This window comes from Triturus cristatus, chromosome 10, assembly GCF_964204655.1.
Source record: "Triturus cristatus chromosome 10, aTriCri1.1, whole genome shotgun sequence".
Lineage (NCBI taxonomy): Eukaryota > Metazoa > Chordata > Amphibia > Caudata > Salamandridae > Triturus > Triturus cristatus.
This window is the reverse complement of record NC_140593.1, coordinates 1,024,275,988-1,024,303,739: the sequence shown is the minus strand read 5'-3', so window position 1 is coordinate 1,024,303,739 and position 27,752 is coordinate 1,024,275,988. Positions and strand designations below refer to the sequence as shown.

The 27,752-nt window shown below is 45.5% G+C and overlaps 1 protein-coding gene across 2 annotated transcripts in view; it reads left to right on the top strand.

Moving 5' to 3' along the window:
* The window catches only part of VWA3A (von Willebrand factor A domain containing 3A), a 598,738-nt gene that overhangs the window by 356,183 nt on the left and 214,803 nt on the right, over positions 1 to 27,752 (top strand). For both annotated transcript variants that reach the window (XM_085629052.1, XM_085629053.1), the window contains 5 exons: positions 6,784 to 6,982; positions 7,855 to 7,925; positions 22,231 to 22,389; positions 25,595 to 25,685; positions 26,332 to 26,442. In XM_085629052.1, the coding sequence (XP_085485178.1) occupies positions 6,784 to 6,982; positions 7,855 to 7,925; positions 22,231 to 22,389; positions 25,595 to 25,685; positions 26,332 to 26,442 (631 nt within the window). The remainder of the gene's footprint in view (positions 1 to 6,783; positions 6,983 to 7,854; positions 7,926 to 22,230; positions 22,390 to 25,594; positions 25,686 to 26,331; positions 26,443 to 27,752) is intronic.

Below are 27,752 nucleotides of genomic sequence, written 5' to 3'. Positions count from 1 at the left end.
TGACAGCAGTGATGACGGAGCTATCGTCGTCGATAGCATAGACGACAACAAAGATGACGGCGGCGACGAGAACTACGACAACGTCGACGGCTATGGCGTCGACAGTAATGACGAGGGTAGCGAAGACAGCACAGTCTATGGCAATATCAACATCGTCGACAATGCCGTCGACAGGAGTGAAAATTTCCAGAGAAAAATTCAGGAAGCGTCAGGTAACCCCTGAGCTCACTTCTCCTAGCAAGGTGACTCCCCTACTATCTTCTCACCTCCTAGAAGAGGAAGATTCAGACGACGAAGGACCTTTCAGTTATGCCCATGGCCCTTCAGAGCTGCACGTCAAGTGCCAGGAGGACGATTCGGAAGAAGGATATGAAGGGGAGCAGGACTATGATCCTCACCAGGACTACCATAGGGAGTATCAAGAGGAGGTAGTCTGTATGCCGTTCTCTTTGATTTCGGTCTTGCAGTATATGCTGTTGGACTACAAGAGAAGGTTTCCAACTCCATCTTCGATTCAGGAACAGGGGTCAGTTACTAAAAGGCCACCCTCAGTGCCGTCCACCCCTCGGGTGCCGCCACCACTGCTGCAAATAGTAGAAGGTCCTCCACAAACTCAGCCTTTTATCCAAGATACCTCGGATGATTTTATCAAAGTATTGCACCTCGGCACGCTAATAGTTTACATATACAGTTTCTAAAGTTATCTGCAAAGATATGGCCACATATAAAAACCCAATTCTTCCTATATTTATATATGTGTGCTCACAGGAAAAATATGTCAGGTAAACATAAGTCATATGTAACTCTGTATTTAAATCTGAAATCGTCATAACAACACATTGGCAAGTGACTGGAAAAGCATGAAGATATTATATGCTTATAACATTGTTTTTGAACAAAGGAAGAATGTACAGTAACCAAATAAAGGTCCTATTTCTAGGGCCTTCAAGTGATGGCAGTTTGGAGCAACCGACACGTGTTTCATTACTTCGGTAACTTTTTCAAGGCTTATTCATTGATATGTCAATTCTCTCTTTAAATGAAATGATCGCAGGTACTGGATAATGAGTAAAAATAGCAAGGATGTTCAGTAGCAACCCTAAGATTATTTGGTTCCAGTTCAATGATGTTTTATCCAATCAGGGGTCGGATATTTTTTATGTCTGTGTGTCCTTGATAGGTTGGTCTTTTGTTGGTGTTAAATTATTCTGGTTGCCCCCTTGCTATCCAGTAGTTAATTGGAAATTATTTGCATCTTCTCCAAATGATAGTAACACTGGCTATTTGTATGCCTGAATGTGAATATGAGAAGGCTTCTCCCTGGAGGTACCAGGACCGCCCCTGCTTCAGACAACGTCCTACTTATAGGGCATATCATGGCCCACGCCATATCGAATATTCACATTCAGGCATACGAATAGCCTGTGTTACTATCATATGGATAAAACATCATTGAACTGGAACCAAATAATCTTAGGGTCACAACTGAACATCCTTGCTATTTTTACTCATTATCCAGTACCTGCTGTCATTTCATTTAAAGAGAGAATTGACATATCAATGAATAAGCCTTGAAAAAGTTACCAAAAGTAACGAAACACGTGTCGGCTGCTCCAAACTGCCATCACTTGGAAGGCTCTAGAAATAGGACCTTTATTTGGCAACTGTACATTCTTCCTTTGTTCAAAAACAATGTTATAAGCATATAATATCTTCATGCTTTTTCAGTCACTTGCCAATGTGTTGTTATGAGGATTTTGGATTAAAAATACAGAGTTACATATGACTTATGTTTACCTGACGTATTTTTCCTGTGAGCACACATATATAATTATAGGAAGAATTGGGTTTTTATAGGTGGCCACATCTTTGCAGATAACTTTAGAAACTGTATATCTAAACTATTAGAGTGCCGAGGTGCAATACTTTGATAAAAGAATACAATAACGAGTTTCATTTGAATACTCGTTAACCAAACATCCTTGGTAGTTTGATGTTCCTGTCTTTGTTACCTTGAAGGGCACCGTAATCTATAAGGACTATAATCAAGAAACGTACCACTGGCGGATTGATGTGCTACTGTTTAGGCCACCACTACATTGTTGCGATATTGTATACCTCGGATGATGATCAGGGGGAAACGGATCTTCCAGACCTGCATAGGGAGTGGGGTGATTATATTATCCCCACTCTTCTTCCCCTTCACCAGAGGATAGCCCGGCTTGCCTGGTGAGTCACCTGAAAGCAGACAGTTATATCGCAGGCAGCGCAACGGAAGTCAAAGAATCCGGCAGCTCCTCTCACTACACCTCCGGACAAAGAAGGCAGACGTCTGGACAATGCAGGCAAGAGATTTTCCTCTTTGCCAGGTTTACTGGTCAAAGCGGCTACTGCCTTAGGTATTCTGGGCCACTACGACAGGCAGATGTGGTGTTATTTATCTCCTTACCTCGACCACGTACCTGAGGACAGTAAAACTGAAGCAAAAAAGAACCTCCAAGAAGGGGAGAGGGCCTCTTCGGAGGTCATTGATTGTGCAATGGACATTGCTACAACAGCTTTCCGATCCCTGGCTGGAGCAGCGGTCCTACGTTGCCAGAGTTGGCTTTGAGCAACCTCGTTCAGACCTAAAGGTCCAAAACAAAATACTGGATCTTCCATTCGATGGAGAAGCTCTCTTCGGAAAGCATGTGGATGACGCTCTCCAAGACATCAAATAGGACACAGGCACAGCGAAGTCGTTGAGGACGCTTCAATACCGCAAAGTTCCTTTTCGAGGCGCAAGGGGTAGAGGGCTTCCTTCGTACAGAGGAGGATACCAACAATATAGATACTCCTCTTATACACCTGCTGCGCAGTCTTATCATCCGCAGTACAATCATCAACAAGGTCAATCTACAGCCTATTCTAAATCTGCACCCAGAGGCAGAACAGGACGTCAGGGGAAGGATTCTTCAAGACATCAATAGCGGCTTGCAGGCTCTGACTACTGTTCCTTCCCACAACCATACACCTGTAGGGGGAAGGATTTCTTTGTGCTTCCAAAATTGGCAACAAATAACAACAGATCGATGGGTGCTCAACATAGTTCAATTTGGCCATACGCTGGAATTTGTTTATCCTCCTCCAAACACCCCTCCTCGCAGTCACATAACAAAACATCTACGTCTCCTGCACCTAGAAGTCCAAAATATTTTACAGAAGGGGGCAACAGAACCGGTCCCGTTATCTCAAAGAGGAAGGGGATTCTACTCCTGGTTCTTTCTGGTTCGAAAGACTGTCGTAAAAAGTGGTGTCCCATCCTAGATCTGAGGGAGCTCAATACCTATCTCATCAAGCAGTCGTTTCGAATGATCTCCTTACAGAACATACTTCGACTCCTAAATTCGGGAGATTTCATGGCCACTTTAGACCTAGAGGATGCTTATTTTCACGTCCCCATTCATCCATCGCACAGGACGTTCCTTCGCTTTACAGTAGCCAAGAGCCACTTTCAATTCAAAGTCCTCCCTTTCGGCCTCAGATCGGCACCAAGAACCTTTAAGAAAATTCTGGCTCCAGTAGCGGCCTTCCAAAGAAGACAACAGCACCAGGTGTTTCCCTACCTAGACGACTGGTTGATAAAAGCCCCTTCCAAAGCAACAGCCAGGAATTCAGTGACGGCCTGTACAACGATGTTCAAAGGTTTAGGTCTTACCCTCAACAGGGAAAAGTCAAACTTGTGTCCTTCCAAGAACGTCATGTTTCTAGGAGCCATATTGGACACGTCTCTAAACAGAGCGTTTCCATCTCTAGAAAGACAAGCCAAGCTGATGTCAATGGCTCGTCTGCTTCTAAAAAGAAGGTCACTTTCAGTTTGCCTCTACAAGTCCCTTCTGGGATGCATTTCGTCCTGCATTCCTCTGATACCCCACTGCAGGCTTCAAATGCTTCCTCTTCAGGAGCAACTGGACTTACAGTGGCGTCAGGTGGAAGGATCTTTCGAAGACAGGATCACGGTAACTTCACCAATGAGACAAGCTGCTTAATGGTGGATTCACAAGGCAAACATTTCACAGGGTCTCTCCTTTCTGGTCACTCCAGCTCCTCGGATAATTACAACAGATGCATCTCTAGAGGGTTGGGTAGCGGTCTTGCAGGACCTCCAAATCAGTGGTCGATGGCAACAGCGTCATCGTCTTCTACACATCAGTCTGCTGGAGCTAAGAGCGATTCGCCTAGCCCTACAGGCTTTTCTCCCAAGAATCAGAAATTTGTCAGTTCTGATCAGAACAGACACTACCACGGCCATGCATTACATCAACAAACAGGGCGGCACGAGATCCCGTCTGTTGTCTGTGGAAGCTCAAAGTATCTGGGAATGGGCGATCCTACATGGAGTTTTGCTGAAAGCCGAGCATCTTCCAGGGAATCTCAATGAGACAGCAGATACACTAAGCAGACTAGTCAGTTTCCCACGAGTGGGAGATGGATCAGAGGACACTGGATGAAATCTACCAGCTATGGGGCACACCGTCCATAGATCTGTTTGCGACATCGGAGAACAAGAAATGCCGGTACTTTGCAAGCTGGCATCACCTTCCGGGATCGTGGGGGAATGCGTTTTCGATGGCACAGTCAGGCACCTTTGTCTACGCTTTTCCCCCATCCCTCTTCTCCCGAGACTTCTCAGGAAGATAAAAACAGAATCCTGCAAAATGATCCTCATAGCGCCATCCTGACCTCACCAGTACTGGTACACGGAGCTTCTTCTTCTGTCGGTGGAACAACATATTCCCTTGGATCCTATCCCACCATTGCTGACGATGTCCCAAGGCCAAGTTCTGCATCCGGATCCCAAATCCCTTCAATTATCGGCATAGCTCCTGAGCACAGAGAGTTTCTCGACCTGAATCTGTCCACGGAGTATAGAGACATCCTTTCCCAGGCTTGTGCTCAGAGTACGAACAAGACATACCGAATGAAGAGGAAAAGGTTCTGTCTCTGGTGCCAAAAGTCAGGAGTTCACACTTTCTCTTCCACAGCTCAGGCGATTCTTCCTTACATCCTTTTCTTGACCAAGGCAGGTTTAGCTCACGCATCCATCAAAGTTCACCTGGCAGCCATCTCTTGTTTCAGAAGAAAGTCTTCAGGCCCTTCTCTATGGTCCGCAAGCATAATAAAACAACTCATAAAGGGTCTCTTTCGGGGTTTTCCTACGATCAAACCTCCTCCTCCACTCTGACTCCTTAATGTGGTTTTGGCTTAGCTCATGAAATATCCTTTCGAACCTATCCATAAACCTGAGTTAAAATTCCATTTGTGGAAGGTGGCTCTTCTTTTGGCGCTAAGATCTGCAAGAAGGGTTAGCGAATTGCAAGCGCTCACTATTCAGGAGCTTTTTCTTCAGTTCAAAAATGATACAGTGGTTCTTCGTACTAACCCCAAATTCATCCCTAAGGTGCCTTCGGACTTTCATCTGAATGAACCTCTGGTTCTTCAGACTTTTTTCCCTCAACCTACTACACCGGCTGAGAAATCACTTCATTCTTTGGACATTCAACGTTGTTTAAAATTCTACCTCCAAAGAACTAAACACTTTAGAAAGTCACCTCAGCTCTTTGTGGTTTTTAGCGCTCCTCGTAAGGGGTTTCCCCTATCTAAGCAAGGCATTGCACGTTTGATTTCCAGTTCTATCCAGTACTGTCATCAATTGGCTGGGAAACCCCTCCAAGGAAAGGTGCGTGCTCACTCTACGAGGGCAGTCTCTTCATCTACGGCCCTCTTTGCGGGGGTACCTATCCGGGATATCTGCAGAGTGGCTACCTGGAAGAGCATCCATACCTTTACCAGACATTACTGCTTGGATTCTTCGACGCGCAGTGATACTGCAGTGGGCCAAGCAGTCCTGAGGAATCTGTTTCAGTAGCGGTGAGCTTTCCCTCTCATCCCTCCTTCCTTTTCTTTCCTAAGATCCTCGCACATTCTTTGATAAATGTATTGTTTCTGGCTATATTTTATCTGCATATAAGCTTTGATGATGCCTTTTTTTTTTTTTTTTTTTACCAATTCTTTGAATTTTCCGTTGGATTAACCGTAATATAGTCTTGATATTTTAAGAAGTCTAAATTGAGGAAATGTTTTCCTTTCTCTAATCTTTTTCTGTGCATTATTTACGGTTGTTCAAGATGATAAGAACAAAACATGCTCAGGACTGCTAGCTACTCTGATTCAAGCATTTGAATCTATGAAAGTTCCAATACTGGAGTAAGAAAACAAGTTACAAGTTACTTACCTGTAACTTTAGTTCTCCAGTATTGGAAACTTTCATAGATTCACATGCGACCCACCCTCCTCATCTGGGAAAGCTCAACCTTCTGCATCTTTATGGTTATCCTATGGCACTACGGCTACGAAAATCTGAAGGTCTGAGGTTCTCTCAGGAGGGTTCTAGAGGGCGAGGCTCATCTGATTGGTTGTTGATTTTTTTTGGTCTCTTTTACAAAAAGAGGTGGATATGTTACAAAACTGAAATGGGCCTAGTCCTGGTTTCTAGTTTGTAATATCTTTGCATTGCTATTTTTATATACCGGGGACTCCCATCTCAATGATGGGGAATGATTCAAGCATGTGAATCTATGAAAGTTTCCAATACTGGAGAACTAAAGTTACAGGTAAGTAACTTGTTTTCTTTGAGTCCACTTGCTAGAATTCAAGCTTGTGGCTTGCAGATTAGAGATGTTTGTGGAACTGTTGAATTATTGCCCAGAGGTCACTTATCAGCCCTCATTGTGTGCGTTCTAGGACATGGTGGCTGCGTATGTGGCTGAGATCTGTGGCGGTTGTGACGTGCAGCTGCATGTCTGCCTCTTCACCATCAGCAGAATTGGTTGTGATGATGACGCCTTTCCCACCCGGTACGCCAGTACGAAAGACACCGCCGGCACATTGAGGGAAATGGCACATGCTGCCTATGGAAGGTTCCACTGGTTTGAAGAAACAGGTAAAAACTAAGCACCAGATTTACAATTTACTCATGCAGCACAACAGCCGCAAATGCTGCACTGCACTGTTTGAAAAGCAGCGAGGAGGAGAGCGTCATATTTACTGAAATATGGCACTTTCCTCCCCTTTCCCTAGCGCCGGTGCTGAAATCAGCTGCCGTGCGCCATGGAGACACCTTTGTGCCGTAGTGCAAGCGTGTCTCTGCGAGTCTAGCATAGATTTTATACTAGAAGGATAGCCTTCCAGTACAAAATACCATGCTTAGACACACTTTAACCCTTTTCCCTCTTGTATGTGTGCTGCAAAGTCAGAAAAGGAAGGAGAAATGAAAGCATTTCTCCTTCGTTGCGCCTACTTCAAAAGGGTGCAGTTTTGTGACGCTAAACTCTGTCTACTTCGTTTAGTAAATAGGCTTTAGTGTCAGAAACCTGGGGTGGTTGCATGGGAACGCCCATGCACCACCCATGGTACGCTCCCTTGGCGCTAAGTAATGCAAAGTAGCCTATGCACTGCTTTGCGTTACTTCTACGTTATTTCCAGCGCAAAAAAGTTTAGCTCTGGAAAGTATATTAGAAAAAAAGATTTTGCGCTGATTTGCGTCACTTTTGTGACACAAACATGGCATGAAATCATAGTAAGCTTCTCCCTAACTTTTCAAAAGATTTAAAAATTAGGTTCGTTGAGTGAGGTGCATGCAACAAAAAAATTTTTTAACTAAGAAACAACACATGCACATAGCAGTTGAATGAGGCTTGCCAGAAGCTCTAGAACGGTCTTTAAGAACCATTTGTTTTAACTTAAACTAGATACTATGATTTCCATCACTTTAAAATGTTATTCACAGTTCACTGGGAGACCTTTGTTTTTCAGGCATCATTGACAGTGATGACATCAGCAGCCTTTTGTCGGAAATGGAAAAGGCAGTCAATTATTCCAAAAAGGTACTTTGAAAATTATACAATATAAGCATGTGATTTGAAGTAATATTGTATAAAATGATTGCATGAATGTGAATTTATCTGTTGGTTTTATAGATAAATATATGCAATTTAACATCCGAAACGTTTATGTTTAAGGGCATGTCTTGTGTTTATTATAATGACATCCGGGAATACGTTATATTTTCCATACAAGAACCTATTTACATTCATGGGCAATTATAAACTACGCAGGGCATGAGTAAAAAAAAGTTGACAGGATTATGAATAAAACGAGTTGTACTGAAATGAAACCGTAAAAGTGATACTGCCTTGTGCTGAGGGCGTTAACAGCCACTTTTGAGGATATTCAGTTCTGGTGATTGTCTGGCCCAAAATTATTAATCAAGTTAAAGGCAAATGTACACAAAGAGGGTAAAAGCCCATCAACCAAGTATTAACTCCTAACAACATGTGGGTGAGCAGGCCATAAGCACTGTCTTCCTAATCTCACTCTGCACAGGCAGACACAGACGCCCAATGTCTCCACCAGCTGTTATTACACACTCTCACGGAGATGACATCACAGTCATTGTCAGCATTCCAACTATTCTGATAGGCTTAGCCAGTCTCAGTATTCTACACAGGAAGGATAATAATGAACTTTATTGAGAAGTGATAACAAAGCTATGATAAAAAACATGGGTAACTGGAAGAGAAAGTGATGGGGGAGATTGACAGGCAAAAATCTGATTCTTAACATCTTTCTGAGTAAACAATCAATAAGATAATACATTGACTTGGTCAACTTTAACAAGGTACCCTCACTTCTGATCAGGTATCACCGCCAAGAACCAAACTTCAAGTTGCAGAAAAGGAGTTTGACGTGTGGTACATCCACATCTGTTGGTATGCCAAGGAGAATGTAATTCTGATCCACTGGGAAATCTGCCCCAAAACACTGCCTAATGCACTCAGTATTGTTTGCCAATATGATTTTATGGTAAGGCAACCCAGAGTGTGTGGAGAAAGGTTACACTGTCTCCCCTACACCGCAGATAATCATGGGACTCCGCTCTGCCCAATTTCTGTAGGCGACCGTGGTCATAGTAGACTCAATGGAGAATGATGATGATCCTGTATGGTCCTCAGTCTAGATTTAATAGCCACCTCCCTAGGGTGCATCAAGGCAGCCTCCCAATCCGTATCATCAAGTTCCTCCATCTCATTCTCCCACTTTTCCCTCAACTTCTTCAGAGTGTTGGGCATATTACTATTGAGCGTTTTGTATAGGAAGGAAACAACCTTTTCCTCAATCTCCCTCATGAGTAGCCTACCCTCTAAGGGGGCATAGTTAGGCAGGTCGAGAACTTCCAGATCCACCGCACACCATGCATGACTGAGCTGTGCATACTTGAAATATTGGGTATTTTGTAATTTATAATCCCATTGAAGGGAGCGGAAGGGCATAAGGCCCCCATCCTCCTGATCTGAGATATTCCTATGAGCTCCAAAGCCCGTTTGTTTTCCGATTTCCCTAAATCTCGCCCCTACCCACAGCGGAGTCTCCCAGGTTACTCTATTCGCCCACCCGATACATCTTGTTGCTTTGATCCATGCATCGATCGCCATCTGAGTTGCCTGCAGCAACCGTCCAGCACCTTTACAACATAGAGATAATGCAGATAGGACCTTGTCTGGAACTGAGTCCTCTCTAAGGCATATGGTGGATGGTCTTGGGATGCATAATCCCAGTCATTGCTAATGATTAAGTGGGCTTCCCTGTAGTAGGCTCGGATATCAGGGAGGGCAATGCCTCCATTGTATTGATTGTGCTGCAGTGTCTTCAGTGCTATCCTGGGGTGCCCATTGTTCCATTATAATTTTCTGAACTCTCCTTCAATCCTAAGAAAAGCTCAGTGGGGATCTTATAATACCTGTTTTGGAGGATATATAAGAATTTTGGTAGGGTAATCATTTTAAATGTGGCAGCTCTGCCCAGTGGTGTCAGTGGTAATGCTCACCAGCATTCTGCATCGGCGTGGAAATCCACCAGCACCCTCCTCAGATTCCGATCCAGGTACCGTTCCCGGATAGAGGACATATATTTCTCAAGATATTAAAACCCTTCTCTATCCATCCGTATTCTCCCCGGAAGGGTGGACAAGTCTAGCTTCCCGCCCATGGGGTACAAAACAGATTTATCCCAGTTTATAGTATACCCAGAGTTGGTGTCATAGCATTCAAAGTCCTGAAAAATCATTGGAATTGTCTCTGCCGGCTAGGTGATGACCAAAAATATAACATCTGCATAGAGTGAAATCTTTTTTCTCTTCCATGGTAGTCTCAGTAGATCTGACACCCTTAATATCAGTATGACCACGGACCAGACAAGCCAGGGTCTCTATGGTGAGGTGGAACAGGAGGAGGGACAAGGGACAGCCCTGTCTGGTCCCCCTCCTAATGGGAACCTCCGAGGAGAGAACTCCATTGACCCACACCGGATCGCAGCCATAGGGGCCTGGTATAGCAGTGCTATCCAGGCTAGCAATATAGGGCCAAAACCAAATTTCTCCATGGTCTGGGACAAGTACAGCCAGTGAATGACATCAAAGCCTTCTCAGCGTCTAAAGAAAGGCACACATGCCAGGGGTGAACCGTTGCCTACCAATTGTGAATCCTGCGCAGGTTGTATCTAGTAGACCTCCATGGCATAAAGCCCGGTTGGTCCCTATCGATCCGGGGGTTATAACCCCAAAGAGTCTGGTGGCCAGAACCGTGACCAAGATTTTAGTCTCAACATTTAGCAATGAAATCGGGCGGTATGAGTTGCAGGTTTTTGCTGGCTTCCCTTTTTTGTGAATAACCACAATCGTGGTACCCTTCAGGTCGAGCGGCAATGCTTCCACATTTCAGGTTTCACGGAACATTTTGAAGAGGTGAAGTCCAAGGATCCTGGCATTTCTCTTAAAGAATTCAGCTGGGAGAACATGCGGCCCAGGGGTTTTCCCAAATTTAACTTCGCCATAGCCACTTGTATTTCAGGAAGTGTGATTTCCTAATCCGGGGCCACACAATCCTCCACAGGGAGGACCGGCATAGCCACTGTGTCAAGTGTAGTCAGCAATCTGCTGGGCCCTCAAGAGGGGATGCGCCCCATAGAGGGCTTCATAGTAACTAGCAAATTCAAGTCAAGTCAAAAATTCTTTATTTCGGCTAATTTAGCCATAAATGAGTACAGGATAAAACAGGAAAGGGAAGAAGGGAAAAAGAGAAGGCAAGTAACATTTAAGATCCATTTATATACACAGGGCAATATTTTCATACAGGCAAAAATACCCTCTCAATAAAAAATGTAAAAATGCGACAAGTTCCAAACACTCATTTCAAAGACATTAAAACTAGCAATCAATGTCAATTAATTTACGCCGCTTGCACCACATAGCTAGCAAAAATTTGGAGAGTGCAAAAACAATAGGGCTCGATGAGCTAGATTTAAAAATTCTAAAAGCATTCAGGCAATGTTTAAAACCCAGATTTCTGCACAATGGGATCAGCCAATGTTTTCTTGGTTTAGAATATGCTGGACAAAAGAAGATAACATGAAGCTCATCTTCTAAATCACAGCTACAGCCCGGACAAGACTTATTAGAGGAGGCCGTCCACTTACTTGTGACAGCCTTGAGGGGTAAAGTGCCATGTCGCCATTGGATAAAAAGTTTACGGGCTAAAATCGGGAAGACAACATCCATGAAGTCCTCAAAGTAATAAGAATTTTTAAATTCTAAAAAATAATTAGTGAGGGAACCCACATTAGGGGCCGTGATTAAAAGTTCCAGCTTTTGCCCTTTATAAATTTTGGTAAGCATCTTCCGTGATATCCGGCCACATGCCCTATCTGGGTCTTCCCACATGGATTGTAGTCCTAGACTTAGAAGTTCACGCTTAATAAACGCAAGCCAGGGGATTTTGCTTACACAATTGAGACTAAGGATCTGTTTAAGTTCGTCCCTGTAGTTTGCAAGATCTGGAGTGGTCCATAATCTGTGCCAGAACCTTAAGGGCTTTACTGCTAGCTCATTTGCAATAGGTGACAATCCCAGATCTAACCTCAGCGGTGTTAATGGAGTGCTCTGAGGAAGCCATAATAATTGCCTTGCAAATTTGGACTCAACTTTAGTAATTTCAGGGGCAACACAGTGACCCCAAAGCTCACCCCCATAGAGAGCAGCTGCCCTTGCTTGCGTCTTATAGACCTCCAGGGCAGGACTCACTGGTCTAAAGCTTGATGAGTTGGAAACCTTTAAGATAGCACCCGACAGCTGTGAAAGTCTCATGTGGGATTTGGCCTTTTGTGGAACCCATGACAAATTTTCATGAATTGTAACACCCAAATACTGGAAGGTCGTAACCCTTTCCAAGCATACATCACCCAATGATGGATTAGCGCGAGTATACACTGGCGGGTTAAAGATCATGAATTTTGTCTTATCAGGATTGATCTCAAGGCCTCTGCTCCGACAGAAGTCCCCAAAGCCGTTCAATATCCTCCCAATCCCCATGGGAGATTTGGAAAGCAGGAGGGTGTCGTCCGCGAACATGATCGCCGGCACCCTCCTGCCAGCCAGTCTTGGTGCGTCATTGTCAGGGACACTGTCCAGATGAGAGATTACCCCGTTGACATAAAGGCAGAACAGGGCCGGTGCTAAGACACAACCCTGTCTCACCCCCCTGCCAACGGGGAACCTTGGTGACAGCGTCCCATTCTTGCCACAGCGAACCTGGGCAAAGTTCCCCTCATGCAATCTCATGATTAGGACTAAAATCTGGTGCGGGAGGCCCAGATCCTGGAGGACAGCCCACAGTTTCCCCCTAGGAACTAGGTCAAACGCGGACCGGAGGTCCACGAAGACCATATAGAGGCTGCCACCCTCTACCTTTACCGTCTTCCAGTACAGTAGGATCAGTCGGAAGATTTGATCCATAGTGGACGTATTCCTTCTGAATCCCGCCTGGAAGGGGCTCAGTACATTGTGATCCTCCATCCACGTCAACAAATGGTCCAGGACCAATCTTGCAAATATTTTTTGTTGGACGTCGATCAAGCTTATTGGCCTGTAATTGACTGGGAGCAGAGGTGACCCCTTCTTAAATATCGGGACTATCTCTGCTCCCAGCCAAGTACTGGGAATTTCCATGCCTCTCGAGATAGCGTTAAATACGACAAGGAGATAGGGGCCCCAAATTTCAGGTTGATGTCTAAAAAGATCCCCCGGTAATTTATCAAGTCCCGGGGCCTTTCCCTCTGAAAGTTTGCCTATTACACTTATCACCTCCCCCAAGGAAAACTCCAGGGACTCCTGCTGATCTTCTGGGACTTGTGAGTCGGGCAAACTCCACAACGCGGCCTCCCCGCCGTATAAACCTTTAAAATGGGTCTCCCATGCTGATGGCGCAATATTCGGTTCAATGGCAGATTTTAGGTCACCCGAACCATGGTTAACAAGTGACCAGAATCTGCGCGCATCTTTTGTGTCCAGGGCTACCTTTAGGTTCATCCACCTTTCCATGTCCCATTCTTTTCTTGCATGCCCCAAGACCTCTTTGTACTGCAATCTGTAATCTCGAATCGCCATTTTGCTGTGCCCTGCCTTAATTGCTATAACAAGATTACTCTTTGCTCTCCTGCATGCTGAATTGTACCAGGAAGAGGCAGGTTGCCTTCTCGTTGAAGCCTGGGGGTAGAAGACTTCAGCCAGGTTATTGGCCAAATCTGAATGGATTACACTAAGTTCTCCATTGAAGTCACTGGGAACATCTTGGGAGATTAGAGTTTCGACCTCCAGGAGTCGTGGTAGAACTATGTTGTAGACTTTAGCTAGGTTCTCTTCCGAGCCTACTATTCTCCCCCATTTTACCCTACGCCTGTTGCTTGATAAGATCAGACCCAGACCCTCATCATCTCCTCCTACATTAAGTGAGTCTGTTTCTTGTTGGCCTGGATTCACCAACTCCAGGCGTAACGCATTGTGGTCATTGTCAACCCTCTCAACTACCCTGAAATCAATGAGCATCGACCACATCCGGGTTTCCACCATGATGTAATCGATCCGGGACTCTTGCCCTCTTGTTATAAGTGCATACTGACGGGGTGTCGGACACTGAACGGCCATTACAAGCCCTAAGGAAATTATTTAATACAAGGGCTGTGATCTGAGTAGCCAATAGGGACCACACCTTAGGGCGTGGGGACTGACATTGGGGGATCGCCCAGTAGTCATCGTCACCCATAAGCGCACCTTCGCTACTTCCAAAAAAAGGCTCATATTGGCAATTCACATCCCCTGCCACCAAAAGCCTAGAATCCCCTGGCAATGTACTCAAGAATTGGGATAAATCATCGATTGTGGCTGACTCAAGCCCTATCCGAACTGGCCCCGAGTAGACATTCACAACCGCCAGTCCATAGCCATTGGCCCATTTTAGCACTAAACACTGCACATCTTCTGAATGGGTCGGCATATTTTCCACCACGCAACCCAAGTGAAGAGCAACCCATATAGCCAATCCCCCAGAAGGTCTTCCTTTCCCTCCCCACCTTGCAGGTACATGATAAGTGGCAAATCCCACTCTTGAGTGTTCCTCCCTGGCCCAAGTCTCCTGGAACAAACATAAGTCCATCTGGTCTACCAGGGCACCCCACTCTGTGCAATGTAGCTTGTTTGTTATACCCGCCACGTTCCAAGACAGTATTTTAATTGAAGACAGTGCCGTGGCTGCTTTGGTTACTGGAGCACTTCCTAGTATCTCACTTACACTCTGTGCCCCACAATCAGGTTGTGCTTGATGCTGTAGCTCAACACTTACTTGAGTCACAAGCCCCTCTGCCGTTTTAGGTACCCAGGTCTGGATAGATGGAAACGCGCTTTCTGGACCACCCTCAGAATCCTCAGCACTTTCAGTAGACTTTTTAGGATCCATAGTCTGGGAATTGCCCACCCTCAGCTCCCTATCCTCATAAAGTCAGTCCACCATTTCAAGGGAACTAAACCTATTATGGGTCACAGGGTAGTTTTGGGTGGTTAAGTCTCTGTGACCGCCCCTGTTCACCCTTTGACCCCGCCTTTGCATCACCAGTGACCAATCCGATACGCAAACTGGCGTTGCAGGTTGAGGGTAAAAGAAGGACAGGGGATAGGGTTTGATCCTTGAGCCTACACTGTCGGGAATCCAGTTGCAAATGTGTTCAACTGTGCGCGGGTCTCTAAAATTAACCAGAACACAATCGCCTGGAATAGTTTTTCTACTACATCCCACCCAAGCTATCCTACGTACCATCAGTACTTCACTTTTGACATTGTGCGGTAGGGGCCTGTTATGATTAAGCCACTGGGTCACTTTATTTTTTAAAGACATGAATGATTCCTGACCTAGATTCCTAATTTCAGAAATACCTGTCAAAACCACCACATACAAACTGGTTTCTGGTGGTAAATCAATTCTTTTCACAGCCTGGGGTATAAAATTGGGTCGGGACTCTACCTCCTCTAGTGCTATCGCGTCTGGGGTGTGCGTGTTCAAGTTAGCTGCCCCAGCAGCAACTCCTGCGGCTGCAGCTGTCATATTTGCAGCTGTAATCGGAGGCCCGGCAGTAGGAGAATGAGCAAGACTCACAACCCCAATGGTTGTGAGTCCCAGCTATAATCCCATCAATTGTGTGGGATTCACCAGCGCTATTTACAGTGCACCACACCCAGTGGGCCCCAGCCTCCTGCTTACTAAGTCCTGCCAGGAGTTTACCTGCATAGTCTCCCGTTTCATATAGGCTGTGTTGTGTGGCCTGAATATGGTTCCTCACCTTGTGTTGTGCCAGAGCACGGTATTAAGTGCGTAAAGCCGCAATCTTCCTAAGAATCTGGGGGTCTGTCAAAACTCCAGGAGTCCCGAGTGCACCAGTTGCCATTCAATAGCCTCAATCTCCCTAGTCTTCCTCCTTCTCGTATGCACAATTACGTTCTGTACCGCTTTGTAGGCCTCCCAAAGAGTCAACAGACCCTTTATTTTCCATGAAATAGAGCTCAGTATCCAATCGCAGTTCTCGTGAAACTAACTCATCTCGCAGTTCCCAGGTGTTTAACTTCCTGGCCATTTCCGGGTGTCACAGCCTCCTGCCCAGGGAAAACCAAAGTGGTGAATGATCAGACCGCCCCATAGTAAGGAAATCAGCTTGTTCAATCCTACTAATCTAAAAACATAGTCTAGTCTAGAGAAGACCCTTTGAGTCCCAGAGAAATATGAGTTTCCTCTATCCTCTGAGCAATGATGTCGCCAAAGATCTGAAAGAACCTGCATGGTTGCAAAATGGGCTGAGTGGGGATGTGGGTGGGGAGAGAAGATTCAGTTTCTAACAATCTGGCCGTTGCTTTGTCTAGGGTGGGTTGTTGCAGGCTGTGGGGCACATAGAGACTAATAAGAGTGATTTCGGTCCACCCCCAAAGACTATGTACCTCAGCGTACATCCTGTTGGGATCTATCCTTGTCTACAAAACCTGGATTAGAGGCATTTCCCTGATCAAAATCAACCCTACCCCCACCCCGGGAGCCTGAGGTAAACCCTGCATGAGCAAACATAGGATTTTAAGCAGCCAATAAATATCGCAACCATGCCACGTTTGACCTTATTGCCAGCCCATTGACATTCCAGGTCATTGTGGAATATCCTGAGTTCTCTAGCATATTAACTTGTGCCATTACTACACTGTGTAATATCTCCCTGAACCCGGCAATATAGGCGGCAGCTGCACCGCATCCGCTTCCAATTCCACTGCTCCCACATCAACCAAACAGTCACACATAAACAACTGAGAACCCCCATCCCCCGCAAGTATAAACCCACATGTCAGAAAGACAACTACTTCGTAAGCGGGCCTGAGAGGTCTGTAGCCCAACCCACCCAGCACATTCCCAACAATTAACACAAAATCTCAAATAAAATGCAAGTCACACTCCCGCACCTAAAGAAGCATCTTGGAGCATGGAACGAAGGTGAAAAACATCCAGACCAAATGTGAGTTCCAAAGTCTCTCTCCTAGCGCACCCGATACACCCAACACACAACTCACACTGAAACAGAGGGGGGAGTGGAGAAGTCTACTCTCACAGGCCACATCCGCACCCCAAACAGAACAGCTCCAGGGGCCCAGATCTAAACGCTCCCTGGTCCCCCATCAGATCCTACCAACATCAGGAGTTCACAGAATCACCACGTTTACTGTGCAACAGTTCAGGGTTAGATGCAGCTCTGTCCAAGCCTCAACCCAGTTCATCCTCCGCTGTCTGCCGAGTAGTCCCATCATCACGACCAATCAGAGAACACTGGCTCCCCAGCCGGAGCACCCCTCCCTCTGAGTCCGACGATCTCGTCCAACTTGACCACCTGTAGCCCCCGCAAGGGTCTGCCTCCATCTCGCCCAGTTCAGGTCCTTCTCTTGCGTATCAAATACCAGAGTTTAGGTCTGGCCCCCAGTACTTGACGTCCAACTGACTCATGAGGCTGACCCAGCGACGGCCGGAGCTGGGGCTATTCCTTGAGCCAGTGCCAGGCATCCTCTGGTGTGAGGAAGAAGTGGACCTTGTCCTTGAAGAGCACCTTCAATTTGGCGGGGAAGAACAATATGTATTGCAGTTGCATGGACCGGAGTTTGGCCTTCACTGTATCGAATGTCCTCCTTTGCTTCTGTACCTCACAGGAGTAGTCAGGGAATAACATGATGGTGGAGGAGTCTATTTGATCTCACCCATCTCCCTTGCCCCCATAAGAATCATGTCCTGGTCTTGAAAATTCAGAAAGTGTGCAATTATCGAGTGTGGAGGGGCACCAGGCGGCCCCTCTGAATCTTGAAAATTCAGAAAGTGTGCAATTATCGAGTGTGGAGGGGCACCAGGCGGCGGACGAGTGGCATGCGCTCTGTGTGCTCGTTCAGTAATGAAACAAGTGGAAAGGTTATCATCCATGAAGGTAGAGCGGAGCCACTGCCCCGTAAGTCAGCCACACTGGACCCCTCAATCCCTTCAGGGAATCCCACCAGTCTCGGGTTGTTACGCTGTGCCCGGTTCTTTGCTTCATCAACCCTCCATAGTAGATCTTTAGTGCTTGCCTTCACTTCCACCAAATTCTTCCCAAAGGAGTGCTCGGTGTCTTGAAGCTCAGACACCCTATCCTCTGCGGCCGTCAAGCGGTCCGCAATGTTCCGGAGATCTTGCCTCAGAAGCAACACTTCCCTGCAGGCGTCATCAATCCTAGATTTCAGGGCTGTTCTGTACGTTTGAATCACTGCTGAGAGGGCAGCGTTTTCCGGAAAGGAAGAAGCCATATCTACAAATAAGGGAGGTGCCTAACTGCCTTAGTATACCTGTTGTTTTTACCCTAGTGAGGCAGTTTGGGGTCTTTAGCCTTCGCCATCTTAGAGAGGACGCAGAAGCAGCAACACATCGTGAAGGCTCTACTTGTGCTAGTCAGGGGCAGTCAGGCATAAAGCGGAAAGTGATAAGAGGGGAGTAAACAATTGTCCTCCTCTGAGCACAGTCCTGGTTATGTGGGGGCAGACAGGTTCAGAATCCAGAGAGGGTTCGAGACACCTCCACTAGCAGGAAGAAGGACAATGGAAAGGACCTGCAAAGCAATCTATGCACTGCTAACAACTGCATCCCCCAGTAGGCTTCCGGGACGAAGGCTGCAGCTGGCCTGGAATGATGAAGGGGGAGAAGGCAGGCCAGGCGGGGCCTCCCTTCACTCCACAGCTGTCCCCTTGCAAATGCTCCACCAGGGCCCAGTCCAAGCAGGTACACCACAGAGGGAGAAAGAGAGTTCAGTGCAGCTGAGGGCCATACAGAGCAGTCAGATGTTTGTTCCCCGAGGTCCTGACTGAAGAATGGCAGCGAACAGGAGGGGGTAAGACAGTCCATCCTTTTCAAGTGCAGTGGCTCCAATGCATCATGTACTCATCAGTTGTGCAGTCCACATGTCCCCTATGGCCAGGTCTCTCCGCAGCACACTCAACAACAATCAGGTAAAGTTCTGGTGGCCAGTCGCTCGGGCATGGCACTCAGTGCACCCGCTAACCAGGTGGACAAAACCACCAAAGTCAGATCTCCAGGGGCCCCCCGGTGCCCTGCTCGTATTGCCAAATCCAACCGCTTCCAGTAGCAGTTCCACTGTCAAAAGGGAAGAGCAGCCCCCTGGGCCCAGCTGGATAAACTCCCGCGATAGGCCCCACCCAGCACACAGCTTAGGGAAGGCACCAGTTGGCGCCCTGCACCAGCTGGTATTTCACTCACCGTCTCTCCCAAGGGCCCGGTCTGGTCTCACAGCAGCATCTGTGAATGTGCTCGCAGCGCTGCCTGCAGGTCTCGGGTCTCTGCGGCATCCACAGCTCCAAGGGTGAGGATCCAATAGAAGGTTCAGCTGCAGAGTCCACTGGAGGCACCCTCCAACCGGCCGGCCGGGATCCATGGCCCTTATGAATGCCCTTGACCAGGAGAGACAATTAAAACTAGGGCAAAAACATGTTGGCAGAAGGACAATTGTCCGAGTCATTGTACTCCCACCCCATCGCATAGTTGTTTTTAGATGCACCCGAAGCTACCACTATAAAGGTGAAAAGCCAGTTATCTCTAGGTACTTTTAGTTTTATCTGGATCCCCCTGTTTTTCCAGTAAAATACCTTACCTAAGAACTCCCTCCATCAGCTCCACTAGGAGGTCAAGTCTGCCCTGGTGGCATTGTCCTACCAGGGCGGGGAGAGGTTGCCTATAATGAAGCATGCAACATTACATGGGTGAGGCTTCCTCTTCAAAAAGATTGATCTTTCTTCTTTTTACCCCAGCCACACCAAAGTCTTGTTAAATTGAGTACCAGTGACTTAATTAAATAACACTAACATACAAGGTACTACACAGCTACTGTACCTTTTTGTGGTTAGGATCTTTTACCTTGGGAGTACGTACAGTGGCTTAAACTCCCCCTCTCCTTTCTTGTGACTTGAGCTTTTTCAGAACTCACACACTAGTTAGTGACGTAGCCACCCCCCAGATCAGTATTAAAATACAGACCTAATTGGGGTGCAGTGGCCTTTTCATACATCTGGACTCTGGTGTCACTTCACTTGCTATACTAAAATAGTTTCCTTCTCATTCTAGCTTTTGTTCTTGCCTCCCAATCTCCATCCCTCTCACCACTCATCTCCCACCTTTACCTCCTGTTTACTCTCCGCACACTATCTGCTTCCTCTGCCTCACTCTTTCGCTGTTCTGTCTCTCACTTATCCTTATCTAATTTGTCCCTTTTCTCCCTAATGTCCTTATTTCTTGCCCATTTCTCTTGCTTTTCCACTTTTGCTCATTTTTATCCCCTTTCTCTTTTTCCACCTTTTCCCATTTGGTCATATTTTTTCATCTTCTCCTCCCCTTTTCTTTCATCTTTTCCTTTTCATAATCACTTTTTCATTTACTTTCCAACTCTCCCTAATTCTCTACTTTCCTTTCCCGAAATGTAAACACAAATCCAGGCACCTATGAGCGAGCAGCATCTAAAATAATTAGTGCAAAAGCAGCAAGGTGAGTGTAGCAATGCGTGGATTAATATCAGCCACTGACGTTCGCTCAGAGCCACATTACAAACCATTGTTTTTCTTGCTTGTGTTGCCATCAGAAGGGACCTGGCCCAGCACTACGGGATGGACTGTTATTACTGTAGCAGGACCAAGACTGATTTGTGTAAGGTGGATCACTGTCTAGAATGGCACATTCGGCAAAACACCATAGTATGGAATGCTGACTGAGTGATTGCTAGTGGTTAAGATTAATTCAAACATTCCTTTGGTCATCTTGTTGTTTTTGCAGTAGATGCCCTAAGTGCGACGGGTATGCTCAGATGTTGGTCCTGTGCTCACTGTGCCATAGCACCCAAGCTACTCCTCACTGATGAGAGCTAAGTAGGTCGACACTGACCCGGGTTGCTTGGTCCCATCTGGAGGGGACCTGGGCTACAAGTTTGGCAGGACTGTTCCTTTTGGAGCAGGGCCTAGACTGGTTGGCATAAGGTGGGTTGCTGCCTAAAATAGCATAGTGAGTGGAAACGATTTATTGGAATTCAGACAGAGCGATTGCCTGTGACTGAGATTAATTCAAGCATTCCATCCATTACTGTGTTGTTTTTGCTCTAAAATAACTGCAGCCAGGAAGAGTTCCCCTGCAGGGCATGCTTGTCCCTCCGCCCACCTCTGGGGCACGGTGGCACTGCACCAGCTGCACCTTTGATAGCTGAGACCATGACTGTAGTATTGCATGCCATACCAGGTGCTAGCATGAAGATTAGCAGATGTCATGTGTAAAATGCTGACAAAAGGTGGAAAATATAATTATGCATTGAATCAAATTCTAATGTGCTATAAGAAAATGGAGACATCTGGCATATCTCTAAAAACTCAAGTTACCCAAACATCACAATCGCCCTTCAGGTTCCTAAAGTAAACAATACACAAATATCATCCTTAGAATGGAACCCAAACTGCATGAATGTAAGCGCGATGCCAAATCTATGGTTATGAGGCTGTGTGGAGTATGCGGCATCTATTCACATCACCAAAGCTCTCTACTAACCAACTGCTGTGTATCCCATCTTTGAAATGTTGTACCATTGAAAAAATGTCAATGCAGATTTGATGTATATTTTAAACAGAATGCAGGTGCAGTATTTTTACATTGTTTTGGTCCCAAAGGGGAAACAGCATTTAGATCGCATGCAATAAATCGTATACCATTACAACGCAGTCGTTACAACGACCGCGTTGTAACATCGTGAACCATTACATCGCAAGTTGTTACAACGACTTGCGATGGGGGCTCAAGGTGTTGGATCTACAATCCAACACCTTCCCTGCTGTTGCACAAACTGGAGTAGGAATAGTAAATAATACTATTCCTAAGTCCAGTGAGCCCCCTACAGCAAGTCATTGTAACGACTTGCGATGTAATGGTTAGCGATGTAACAACGCGGTCGTTGTAATGACCACGATGTAATGGCATGTGATCTATCGCATGCGTAGTAAAGAGACATATTCGTCCCAAAGGAATTCATACTGAGGATGTGATGACATAGTTTCTTGGACATCAGACATCAGTCCGGTGACATGTATAATCCCCTCCACAGAATATAATAAAGTGCCACAAACAGGATAAACTGAGAAAGAGAGGACGTTTAACATTTTTATAATCAGAGCCCTGTTCTAAAATAAATTCTCAAACAGTTTTCCTACGTGTCTCTTTACAGTGCGCCTTTCTTGTGGAATCCCTAAAGCAGCGCTCAGGAAGTCAGACGGACATTCACCCTCCCTTGGAAGAAGAGGCCATGATTAATTTCCAGAGGGAGAAAAACAGACGACAGAAGATACCACTTCCAAAACCTACTGCACTCACCCTGGCCAGAATGGTACAGTTTGCCTGTGGTGCTACATTTTTACTATGCATGTCTCTCTAGCACTTGCAGTAGCCTTGCCAGACAGGCCCTAGGTCGAGCCTATGCTCTTTTTATTTTATTATTTCTTTATTAACATTTTGATGGTCATATAGAACTCCATAACCAGCACGGATTTGCGATAGTACATAGTATCAGCATAAAGTCTGATTCTTTAATGGAAGTAAAGTTTACAGAGGTACAGTGTTTATGCGGTTTAGTGTCTCTCGCCATATATATGTCAGTTCAAACATTTAGAAACAGATGTCACATTTGTCTAAGTCGCATTACAAGAAATATTCCAAACATTAACCATGTGAGGGATGAGAGCATGCTGCTCAGGGGAGTTGTTGTTGTGGGTCATCACTGGCTGTGTGTGGTGTGGTGAGGTGGGAGGACTAGATGAGTATTATAACACTAGCGGCAAGCAGCAGCACCAGGTCAAGCCTGTGCTTAAAGTAGGATATTAACATCAAATATGATCGACTTTGGTACTAGTGAAATCCCTCCATATTTTTCTAACATATGTGCACAGTTTAGCCGAAGCAGGTGTGTTAAAAGTTTCTACATGCACAAGTCAATTTTCAGGAGACTGCTTCCGGTATTATACATTTTCATACACAACATGTAACTATCAATCACAAGATCCCATAACACAAATTTACAGAGCACACATAGCGGCAGATTTACGAGGAAGTGCCGCAGCGCGGCAACGCAAGCCCTTTGGCTGCGCCACGCTGTGGCATTTCCAAAGCACAGGGATGCGACATATTTACAATAATATGTCGCATTCCTGTGCTCTCCCCTGCACTGGCGCACAAACAGCTGCCATGCGCCAGCGCAGGCACCTTTGCACCATGGTGCAAGGATGCCGGCGTCATGGTGAGATTGTTTTTGCGCAGGAAGGGGCACCTTCTTGCACAAAAACAATCACTACAGGCATTTTCCTCTTTCAATGAGTGCTGTAGAATGCAGCACACATTGAAGAAAAAAAACGAGGAGAAATGAAAACATTTCTCCTCGTTGTGCCTTGCTTACGCCACCCCTGGGGAGGCGTAGCATTCAGACGCATTTCCAGATTTACGATTCCTCGTAAATCTGGAAATGTGTCGTGTTCCATGGGTGTTGCGTGTGAACACCCACAGCAACACCCATGGAACGCCCCTTTCACGCAAAGTGCTGCATGTAAAGTCGCCATATTTACAAGGACAGGAAAAGCCACGCGGGGTGGCTTTTCCTGTCCTTGTAAATATGGAGCAGTAAAATACGCCACCAGTACGTCACAAAAAGTGACGTACTGGTGGTGCAGGGGGCTTGTAAATCTGCCCCTTAGTCTGCTAGCTCTATATTCTTGTCTCACTTTCGCACAATGATGAGGATTTCCACATCAGCCTAAAATATCATATATCTATCCGAAATGGTGTTTCTTTCAATAATCACAATCTTCTGAATGAACATTGAAACCAAGGTTTTAATTTTTTATTTTGTTGGAAGACCTTGATAAATCCTAGATAAGAACATTGCTCAAAGGAAGCACATGTTGTGTGTGGGTGTTTGTGCAGGTGTGTGTTTGTGTGTATGTGTGTCTATATTGTCATATGAAACAAAATCACAATTCTACAAATTAGCAAAACCTATTAATCTCAATGGCTACTAGAATTCAGATACATGCTTTGAATTTGAATTAAATCCTGCAGCCCCATATTTAAGGACATCCCTATTGTTTGGTGATGATGATGATAAATTAATATTAAAGGCAGAAAGAGTCCATGTGTGACATTAGTACATTTGAGGGTTTGGTTAAAATTGCAAGCAACTGTTTGGGATTCAGAAATAGTAATCTGATATTTTGGGACACACATCCTGCTTTCCTTCATGAAAATGACATTTCTCTTTGTGGGAATTACACTCAATTAAGTATGCAAAATAAAAAATCAGCAATAGATAGTGAAATATCTGTATTTTCAAAAACTGATCAAGCTGATATCTCAGACAAAATGATTGCATTTATAAAATATATTTAAAGCCTATATCGGGGGGAGGATTCACACTGAGTTTGGGAGGCTTACTGCTGAATTTGGTTGCTAGGTACCCAAGTGGACTGCTGCAAAGAACAGATCTGTATTTTATGTGGCTAGATGAGTGGATTAGTAAAGTCAGCCATTACCAGCGCTTTAAAAAATTAAATGTATGGGAGAGAGGGGCTATGGAAGACGAGGGGCACTTTTGCTGGGTCGTAGTGAGGGAATCCGAGGAGGAGGTCAAGGGGGGTCCAAAAAGATTGTCGCACCAGGCACCACCAGCGCTAAACGCTGGCCCTGGTGGGAATGGCCAGTTGGGTAGGAAATTATTATTATGCCCTTCTTCCCAGCGTAAGTGGGCAGAGGGAGATGCTGATGCATACCCCCACGTCACCAAGGCATTAGCACATGGCTGAAATATATATGGCACTCCACAAATCTCCCTTGTGTCTAACTCATTTGATATCTGCTCTCCAATGACTGATATCCCTGGATAGACAATGACTTATGATCCCAGTTAGCTCCAAGCACAGGCTGTGGATGTGGAATGAAAATGCCTTCAGTGAGCTCATTCCAATGAAATGTCATGTGACGCACACTGTCAGTTTCTGGCTACACAGGACACTAATGGGCTCAGAATAAGGTTGTGTCTTTTCATAGTCACATTGGAAAGTGGACTCCATTATGGTTTCTGTAGGTTATTCTAATAGATTGTAAACATCATGATCTGTGTAGCTTGGACAGAAGAGGTGAAAACAATCCACTGGGGCAGACAAGATATGTTGTAAAATATATGGTGTAGCTGCTAAGCAAATGTAAACAAGCCACAATCGTAATGAAGGAACTAGAAAACTGTGGTTACCACGTGACTGGAATTCCTTCATGGATGGAGGGTCTTCAGTAGTTTGTGTTAAACTGAGCCTTTCATAATGGCACCGCCTCCTTGAGGATCTCACAGTGGGACAGTGTAGACAATGTAATAGTGTATTTTACTATGCTTATATTAGGGTACAAGGGGTATTTGTTTATGGTGATTAGCATGTTTTTAATTGAAAGGGAAAACTATGAAGAAACATTGCTAGTCCATGGATGGAAAATACTATGCAGAATGTTTAGTGGAAAACATATGCATACAGTGTGTAATCCTCTACCTTTTTCAGAGTCTTAAAGATGATTCAGATGGTGAGAAAACCCCTCCCTTAAGACCCCTGATGTGGCGACCGAATAGTGCCAAAGCAGAAATACCACCAGGTATGGCAAAATGGACTATACTTGCTTTTGCACTGTGCTTATTCAGCTACATTATACATGCATCCTTCTGAAAGCAGTGATTGTACTTTCCTTGTATTGTACAATTGGAACATATCATCCACCTTCATACCAGGGTTGTTTCGTGGATAACATGTCAGTAATGAAGCCAGACATGTCTAAATTAGCTGGTGCAGTACTTACACTTGTAAATAAACATGAGCCATGGCCAAATGCATTGCTCAGGAGGCACTGCAGCACTACCAACTGGAACTGTCATCACTGTCACATGCCAGTATAAATGCTCCTTATTAAACGTCACACTTTATAAATGTGGCAATTTGAACAATTCCAGGCCACCTAAAGCAGTAAGAATGGCCTGCGTGTTGTAGAATTATTTTTTAAATGTGCATGAAATTGTTAAACAGATGTGCAACCCCCCCAAAAAATAGATAGACAGTGGCACCATGTGGTGGACTGTCATAAGTAGGTGATGTTAAAAATTTGGTGCTGACCACTAGCTCAAATTAAGCACTGAGGTGGTCTTTCTTTAAATGTTGCACCTGGTCTATATGCTCCTAAAAGTGCATTTAGAAAGTTTAATATATTTATTTTCTTCTTGAGTTAATGAATACATTATTTGTTACAGCCCAGCCAATAAAGGAATGCTTTCCAACAGACACTGACAAAAAACTTAAACAGAAGAAACAGCCAAAAATCTCACTATCAGTATTTTATACCGAAGAAGGCAAAAATGTTGGTAAGTGACTAAACTAGACTATAGTCTTCAATTTTCCTTGGCTTCAAAGAACATACTAAAAGAAGTGGGTCTATCAAATAAGACTTTCTTTTTATTTAAAATCGTTACCAGCTAAATTCACTCCCTTCATTTGTAATTGTGCTTTTTTTTAATCTGTTGAAATGTGTTTGGGTAGTTTTCTTGATGCTGGTCATGTTTGCTGTTTTCTGTTCCTCAGCCTCATTGTCCGCATGTTATCCTATTCGTTGAATCTCCAGACTGGTTTTGTACTTGGTGACTGAATGCACAAGTTGCTTCTGGGAATGATGACACTGAGTGAGCAGTGCTCCATAGAAAGCAGAAGACAGTACTGATGCTCAGTCAAATGTGACTCCTATCTGATAGAGACTTCTAGCTGCTGTTTTCATACTTGTTAAATTTCCCAGGTGCCAGGCTAGATCCGGAAAGTTTTGCTGAGCAATACCCCTTGCGCGCAACGTTGGGCGACTCCATTCGGCTCCCTGTGACATCTGCGGCGTCGGTAGCATTGGTTATGACGTTGTGGTGCCGATATAGGCGCAACCCAGGTGTGCATACTTCAGTTCTTTTCTTTCTCCGCCAGTTAAGCGCCGATCCGGCAAGAGCTACCCGTCTGCTGCTTTTTGACAGGCGTTTTCTTGACTTTTGTTGAAATTTTGGAATCGACTTCGTGTGCAAGGGATGTCTTCAAGGAAGACAGGTTTCAAACCATGCGGGACTTGTTCCTGCATAATGTCGGTTACCCATCCCCAACGCATATGTCTTCGGTGTCTCGAGCGCGACCACGATAAAAAGTCGTGTTTGGACTGTCTGGCGATGGCTCCGAAGACCTTGAGGGAAAGAGCGATGAAGTTACTCACGGCCCAGTAGGCGACACCATCAAGCGAGACTCCGTGGAGGTAGCGGTCCCGTTCAAAGTAGAGGAGGTGCGGGACCGTTCCCGGAGCCCCTAGTCCTCTTCCTCCCATTCAAGGTCCTCTGGACACCCGTGGAAGAGGCACAAGAAGAAGAAGAAGAAGTCCAGCAGACTTCGTCTTCACCTCAACTGGCGTCCGTCGTCGGCTAGGCACGGTTCCGCGGAGCCGAAGCCAGAGTCGACTTCTCGCCTCCTTCCCTTTCCGGGAGCTGGAGCGACTCCCGCTCAGATAAAATAATTTTACGAGGCCATGCACCGCGTATTTGAGCGGAACGACCCCACTGGAGAACCTTTGGGCCCCGCGGTGTCGGAAAGGGCCCCATTGGGTTTGACGCCATCAGTTCCGGCCACAACACTGGTGGGGCCTCAGGGATCC